Source organism: Fundulus heteroclitus, chromosome 13, assembly GCF_011125445.2.
Source record: "Fundulus heteroclitus isolate FHET01 chromosome 13, MU-UCD_Fhet_4.1, whole genome shotgun sequence".
NCBI lineage: Eukaryota > Metazoa > Chordata > Actinopteri > Cyprinodontiformes > Fundulidae > Fundulus > Fundulus heteroclitus.
In genome coordinates this window covers 36825122-36833096 of record NC_046373.1, presented here as the reverse complement: position 1 = coordinate 36833096, position 7975 = coordinate 36825122, and the positions used below count along the sequence as shown (strand labels likewise).

The following is a 7975-nucleotide window of genomic DNA, read 5'->3' as shown; positions in this document are numbered from 1 at the left end:
GCCTGCTCTAGCGAGCAGGCTTAAGCTGGCGCACATGTTGCTATGACAACAAGTGCAGGATGTCTTTCGAAGAACCAAACGATCCAAGATCATGCCAAATCGTCAACAATGAAATCCTGCTAACTGAGTTAGCGACGTACGAAGAACGGACCCCTGGTTAACACATTACACTGAGCGGAGTTGTTGACCGCTCCAAGATGGCGCCCCTAAATCTTGTCAGCGCCTATAGGCGAGAGCGGTCGATGCGGGGTCTACTCTTTATATATGTCTATGGTTTGTGGCTGTGCAAACCTCCCCTTCCCGCCGCATCCATCGTCTCTCCGGGTAAAAAATGGTGCGCAGCCCCTGGCTGAAAGCGGATACGTCATCCAGGAAACAACCTCCATTATTCTCTGCCAGCAGACCTCACAGATAACCATGGTTTGTTTTATCGGACAATAAATATGAGTAAAACCCGTTTCTTCTAAATAAAGCTTTAGATAATTGTTTGTTTAGCACGACCTTTAACCTTTCACCTTAAACCCCGCGTGAAGACAAAATGGCCGCGCACATGTTGAACATGTTCAGGATCTTTTCTGGTCAATTGACATCAGCTTCGTTCCAGTTTCGTCAGTGTCGGGTATGATGTGTCTATGTGCTCAGTGAATGTGAAAAGGTTTCCGTGGCGGCTTAGACGGAGGTGGTTCTCATGTGATTCCTGTCTCCTTTAGTCCTGCCTGCAGAGACCGGTCCCCCTGCAGAGACCGGTCCCCCTGCAGAGGCCGGTCCCCCAGCCTGCGCTGCTCTCACATCCGTTTGGGAGCTCAGCGGCATTCCGGCAGAAGGACGCAGAGGTCCAGGCCGCTCAGGCTTTGGATCGGTACAAGCAAAGACCGTGGGATTACGTGGAGAGCGAAGGTACTGAAAAGGAAAGCGATGATTGGCCAGTGCTGCTCCTGTTGGCTGTACAGTGTTTCCGTGTTTTTGGCAGAGTATGTTGAGCGCTATGGCAGCAGTGCGGTGTGGACAGGCTACAGGAGGAGCCATAAAGGAGGCATCCCCCCCCAGACCACACGCAAGACCTGCATTGTAACGCTTTCCCCAGCACCAACTATCTCTCTAGGTTCTCTAATTTCAAATCACAAGTCTTTTTTTTTTTCTTTTTTTTTTTGCAGAGAGGACACAAGATATGTGGGAACCCCTGTCCAATTTGTAGAGATCCTAACATTATTGTCCATCATCAGGTAGGTGACATTTCTCTGCTTATGTAATACATTATTTCACAAATTGTTAATGCTTCAGGTGAACATCTGTGAATTTATCTCCAGATTTGAATTTGTTCCTTAATTAAATCCATTTTTCTATTTTAAGTTACTCTTTTTTTTTTTTTTTTTTTTTTTTTTTTACATAAAACTGCTTTGATGCCCCATTCATTTGGAAGATGCCACCTCAACGCTTTAAAGCAGCTCCTCTTGTAGCGCACGGCTGACTTTTATGGATATCACACAGTGGTTTTTGCTGGATTGTTTATAGAGGAGGAGGTCAGGCCTATTTACACAAATCTATTCAGCTTAACCAATTCAAATCACATTCTCTGCATTTATACAGAAGAAATATCATTTTTAAATTTTTTTTTTACACTGGAGACATTTTTTCCTGTCTTTTAATAAAAATCTTTTTATATGTTGAAGCCCCAGTGTGTTAGATTTTCACACTGGTGCACCATCTAGTGGTGTGCTAACTGAAATATAAACGCATAATAACTGCTACCGAAGCAGTGGAGTGTCATAAATGTGACGATATAAACATGTCGTCAATGTATTTGGTACCAAGCTGCTGCTAGCTGCTAGCTACGGTCACCGTGTCAACTCGTTTGTGGTACTGTCTGCTTGTTTTTCTTCCTAAAGTTGCCCGTAAATTCCATAAGTCGCGAACAAAAGTTCTCCAGAGCAGAGTTATGAAACTCAGCTTGCCTAACTTAACATTTGCATTAAGATTATGAAGAGGTGAGCGTGGAAAGAGGAGCAGCCAGATTCCAGATTGCAGGTGTGAGCATCATGCAGGAGGAGACATTGTAGTTCCAACAGATTGGTTAGAGCACCAGAGGGTTGTGATGGGGTGGTAGGGACCAAAATAAGCCCTGCCATCTTTGTTTGTAGAATGTCAAGTTGCTCCAGCAGTTCATCAGTCCCCACACAGGAATGGTGTATGATCCCACTCTAACTGGTAAGTTGTCTTTTGATCTTTTGATGCATTGTCTAGCAGCTGATTATACACTTACACTTGTTGTGGGTCTTCTTTCCTCAGGTGTGTGTATGAAACAGCAGAAGAAGCTTAACAAAGCCATCGACAAAGCAAGAGATGATGGTATGAAATTCTAAGCCTTTATGAATTGACATTAAGTAAAACGTATTTAATTGCTGAAAAATCCAAATTTCTTGTCTTATAAGTTATGTAGTGCTTAAAAAAAGTTTCTACCACTGACTGCAGTGGAGATTTGAAGGGGTCCTTAATATCTGAAATGAGATCATTTATTTGACTCCCATGAAAGAAATTTGTCGTAGAAGACGGACAACGCTGCAACACAACAGAGACAAACAATAATTCAAACAAAATGGGTAACAATAAATCCAGAAAGTGAACTAAGAGAAAAGGTGCATAATATCCACACACTGGTATTTCTCTGTTCAGGTCCAGCTAATCATTCATTAATCAGGCTGTATTAATCAGAGCGGTTGTATTTACAGAGGAACTCTGAACCTCCTCCCCCAGTTCATAGAACATATTCTGATGTAAGCACATGTGATGTTCTCAGCTTGCCTGATGGTCGCCTGCTCTAACAGATGTAGGGAGAATTAGTGCAGGGTGCTCATGATCTTACATCTTCATCACATTCTCCATTTGGGTTCTGATTTAACTGTGAGCTTTCCAAACTAACCAGTAATCCCATATATAAGAAAGGACTCTATGGTTGCCTGGTAAAAAATGGAACACCAAACAATATAAAGAATTTCATTTCAAAAATCTCATCAGCTTGTTGTTTGTCAGGCCAAATCCATTATCCTGCCTGGTGGAAGTGTTTGTGTTGCAGGATGTTGGACAGATTTTTCACTTACAATCACACCTTTCTGACATTTGACAGTATTTAGAAATGAAAGAAACTTATGGGCAGAGCTCTCAACTCTCCCGTATTGGCCGTGTGACACACACATTTCACTTCCTTCACACGCAGCACATGGCATTTCTCACCCATCAACATAACGAAGGCCATCTGAGCTGCTGATGATGCGTTCACAGCTGTCCATCAAGATTTCTGTCTAAACCCCGCCTTCTGCCAAGCTGGTTCAGCTGCTTTCACAGTTTGTGGCCATCAGTAATTATTCATGTTAACAGAGGAGCAAGACGAGCCATCACTTATTATGCTATTTATTTAACCACACAAAACCAGTGGTGCTTCAGTGGGCGTGCTGCCTTGTGCTTGAATCCAGGTGCCAATTGCCAAATGTAGGCGCACATTCCTAATGTAGGTGCACATTCCTAATGTAGGTGCACATTCCTAATGTAGGTGCACATTTTTAATGTTGGTGCACAATCCTAATGTAGGTGCACATTCCTAATGTAGGTGCACATTCCTAATGTAGGTGCACATTCCTAATGTAGGTGCACATTTTTAATGTAGGTGCACATTCTTAATGTAGGTGCACATTCTTAATGTAGGTGCACATTCCTAATGTAGGTGCACATTCCTAATGTAGGCGCACATTCTTAATGTAGGTGCACATTTTTAATGTAGGTGCACATTCCTAATGTAGGTGCACATTTTTAATGTAGGTGCACATTCCTAATGTAGGTGCACATTCCTAATGTAGGTGCACATTTTTAATGTTGGTGCACAATCCTAATGTAGGTGCACATTCCTAATGTAGGTGCACATTCCTAATGTAGGTGCACATTTTTAATGTAGGTGCACATTCTTAATGGTCATTTTAAGGAACTTGTAACATCAGGGGCTTCAGCTCAGACCCATTATTCCTCCTCTTCCCTCTAAAGGAGGCTTTTACAGTCTTTATATCTGCATTTTTCATCGGTGTTTATCCCTAGCATGCAGCGCACCAACGGGGGTAAAATCCGCCCACCTCACCGCCTCAAACCGCTATCAATAAGTATAAATTATGCTGGTACCAGACGTTACCAAAAAAAAAAGCCGTTTTGTTCTACCGTCACTTAGGAACCAGTGATCGCAGAGCTTGAAAAGCTACGCCTATACTCATCAATGCTGGTGTTGCAATGCATAAAAAGTTCTATATTTCCTATAGGATTCCCCATTGAAGACTATTAGTGGGCTAAAAGCGAAGCAGAAAGTAATTTTGTCCGCTCCAAGCACAAACAAAACGTGCTCAGAGAACAAGTTCAAAGTCAGCCCGGCTTGCCTAATTAACCACTAGAGCGCCATAAAGGAGATTTGCCTGGTCAGCGTGGAAACGGAGATGGGAAACCTGTCGCTGTGAAGGGTGATGATGATGATTATAAACTAACAGGCTAGAAGTGCATGGAGCTGAAAAGAGGGAGACATCAGCAGCTGGATCATGCATAAAGACCTCTGAGTGCTTCAAGTGTTGCTGCTGAGGGGAAAATGTGGAAGCATACAGGTTTGATGAAACTCTGCCTCGTTCACCAATGAGGTTATACACCTACATTGATAAACAAATCTGTAGATTAATGATAATCTGTAGTGTTTTCATTGCCTGGATGTGAATCTGATCATTCAGATTGTGCCTTTCATAATCATCTACAATATTTTCTTGTTAAAGTCAGTGAAAAAAAGATTTTTATGGTGTTGAGCCATTTTTGAAGAACTTCTGTTTGCAAAGCAACCATATTTCCCCCTTTTTAAAACCTATTAACATTCTCTATACAATATATAAACTAGTAATTCAAAACAGAAAAGTTAAAGACAGCAAAATGTAAAACAGAATGCAGATCCACAAAAACAATAAAAACTTCTAAAGCTAACATGTCAAAGTGTGTTTTAAGGGAACATTAAACCCAGAAAGTGAAATGGCCGGCCTGAATCCAGAGTGTTGCCTGTTTGCACTCTTTTTGGGATGACTAAGAAGAACTTCTCTGCAGACCTGAGCAAACAGAAGAAGCAGGTCTGACACATACTGGAAAGCAAGGCCATGATGATATTTAAAAACAAATAAAATCATTTTAAAATCAATTCAAATGGGAACCAGTAGCCAATAGTAATTGCTTCTAAAGGTGGAGAAATGTGCTCTCATTTACTGGTAGCAGTTAAAAGAAGAGCAGCAGCAGTCTAGCAACTAGAGTTTTATTAAGCCCAGAGTGAAGTGCAGAGCAGTAATGGAAGCAAGTTTGAATTAAAGCATAGATTGAAATCTTTAGTCAGCTGTCTCAGTGTGAAAAAGCTGAACTGAACCACAGATTTTAACTGAGCATCAAAGTTCTGATTATTCTCAAGTCTTACTCTCAGGTCTGTAGCAGCATGTCAGACACTGACTTTAAGGACCCAGGTCAACACTGATGTTAGAGACATCATTGCAGCCAAACAACATAAACGTTTGAGTTTATTTTAGAGCAACTGTTTAGGCAGACTGTCTTCTGCTTAAAACAGAAGGCTAAACACGTGTTCCTTATAAGCGACTCCTGAGGGATGAGGTAAAGAGAGAGGAAGCCAACAGTGGAGCCTTAAGGCACTCTGCACGCATCGGACACTTTCAGAAAATAAAAGCAGTTCTCCATTCCTAAAAAGGCCAATAACATAAAACTACTTTATTTTATGCAGTATTATTTAAAACATTTTTTTTAGTTTTAACCCACTAACTGAACAATAACGTGTTAACACTTCTCTTGCACTTTTTAACCAAAGTAAAACATGTCTACTTCCATGTGTGGTCAGGTAAAAATGAGACAGTTGACTGGAGCGCTCCTTCAGGGTCCGCTCAATCCTGCCCCCTGAAAATTAACATGTCACTTTTAACTTCTGATGAAAGTCCAGAGGTCTGCTTATGGGTGATGACAGCGGTGTGGTCACCACCGTCCGTTTTCATACAGAAGGTTTATTTTTAATACGGTCACTAAAAAGTCTTCAGTAACTCTTCTGTAATCGTCTCGTCCTTCGCGAGGGAGTTTTTTTCCCACCCCTCTTTGGTGAAGTTAGTTTGAGGTGGAATATTGGAGATTTGCGCTCGGTGGCGACTGATGCAGGGAGGCTGATCTGGAGCTGCCATCTGCTTCCCTCAAGTCACACGGCAGCTGCATCAGCTGAGGGAGGGCAGAAGTCCTGTGCTTTGATTGGAAAATATGAAAACGTACAAACACAACCTACAATATTTTTCATTAGCTTGTAACCTGTCAAAATAAATCAAATCTTTCATAAAGTATATGATGGTAATATGTAGGTAAAACTATTAGTTTCTATGAGTAACCTTTTACTGGAGTGTCATGGAAAAGTGGAAGTTACAGAAAAGCAACTTTGTGACAAGCAGCTGAAAAACCTAATTAAATAATGAGCATTTCTCCTTGCAGGTCTACTTGCTTTTCATATTCCACGTGTGGAGTTTTCAGGGGAGGACTACTCCAACAGTCATGATGCTGTTGGAGTCACGCCGCCTCCACCGTTCCTCATCTCCAGTCAACCCTGGTATAAATGGTACGCAGAAATAACGCCGGATGACAGTAAGGTGGATCAAGTCAAGAAGACATACAAGGCTTATTTAAAGCCGTAGAATCATTAAAGACTCTGTACAGATGTTGATAATCATATACTTCAACATGCTTGAACATTGTACAAAACCTGGAAGCTGTCAAATAAAGCAAATTACACAGGAGGCATTTAAAATCTTGTTTTATTGTTAAGCTTTGACAGCAGATCCTATAGTTAATCTTCCTGCATATGTGAGCAGGGAGGAATGATTGTAAATGATCCAGAGGTGAGGGACTTCATCATGGATTGACCTTGTTGACCATGGTTTCTCCCAGGGACTCCAACACTTCCCTCTTGTAGTCATCAAAGTCTCCCTCGATTTGGTTGACTGTTCGGTCCTCCACCACCCAGAGCTGGCACTGAGTCTCGGTGATGAGCCGCGCGTCGTGGCTCACGATGATCACAGCTGCTCAGAGAGGGCCACGCTGTTAGTGCTCCCGTTACAACGTTACAACATTATGACGTTACAACGTTACGTTACGACGTTACGTTACGTTACATTACGACGTTACGTTACGACGTTACGTTACAACGTTACGTCGTTACAACGTTACGTTACGACGTTACGTTACGTTACGACGTTACGTTACGACGTTGCGTTACGTTACGACGTTACGTTACAACGTTACGTTACAACGTTATGACGTTACAACGTTACAACAGTTACGCTAACAAAGAACATACGCCACATTCATTCCCAGGCTTTTAGGGTGGACTTTTTTAAACTAACTTTTACTTTGGTTTCATCCTTATTTAATAAAGGAGATGATGGATCTGTGATGTGAGTTTTGTAGATAGAGACCAGCTAGTGTTTGCCAGAGCCTGAGACTAACATGGTGAGCTTTCTTTTTACCATGACTGCTGGTTTGCCTTTACTCATGAATATTAAAATGGTCAATTAAATGACAAAAGCATAAGGAATATTGCTTGGAAACACTGTTGTAAAGTGGGGCTCTCTCAGACAGACAGACAGACAGACAGACACAGCTCTAAACGACTGGATATAAAGCAGATTTCTGGCATCCCAGACCACGGGCCCCAGTAATGTGTAGAAATGAGAATTTCACCAGCTTGGAGCAGAATCAGACGGCATCCTTTAACACAGGGAAGGCCTTTTTAAAACACTGATATAATTAGGGTTTTTTTTCAACCTCCTGCTGAGGCACACTGGCCTGGGTGTTTGAAATGATTCTCTGCTTCAAGATAGCTTGTTTATATTGAAGGGGAATGAGCAGGCTCCTGTAGATAAATAACTAGGTGGAAATTAAC

The 7975-nt window shown here is 41.8% G+C and overlaps 2 protein-coding genes across 4 annotated transcripts in view; one reads left to right on the top strand and one right to left on the bottom strand.

Moving 5' to 3' along the window:
• The first annotated feature begins 307 nt into the window (after nt 1–307).
• On the top strand, nt 308–6841 carry mrps18b (mitochondrial ribosomal protein S18B). 2 transcript variants are annotated; one of them, XM_036145651.1, is made up of 8 exons: nt 308–619; nt 711–725; nt 762–897; nt 971–1068; nt 1155–1223; nt 2139–2205; nt 2287–2346; nt 6529–6841. In XM_036145651.1, the coding sequence occupies exons 1-8, from the start codon at nt 539–541 to the stop codon at nt 6726–6728; spliced, it is 726 nt and encodes a 241-aa protein (XP_036001544.1). In that variant the 5' UTR covers nt 308–538; the 3' UTR covers nt 6729–6841. The 2 variants fall into 2 exon arrangements, with proteins under 2 accessions (XP_036001544.1, XP_012709157.2); XM_012853703.3 differs by having other exon boundaries at nt 310–619; nt 711–897.
• abcf1 (ATP-binding cassette, sub-family F (GCN20), member 1) overlaps nt 6831–7975 on the bottom strand; it is a 36012-nt gene continuing 34867 nt past the window's right edge. For both annotated transcript variants that reach the window (XM_012853701.3, XM_036145650.1), the window contains one exon: nt 6831–7112. In XM_012853701.3, the coding sequence (XP_012709155.2) occupies nt 6946–7112 (167 nt within the window). In that variant the 3' untranslated portion in view covers nt 6831–6945. The remainder of the gene's footprint in view (nt 7113–7975) is intronic.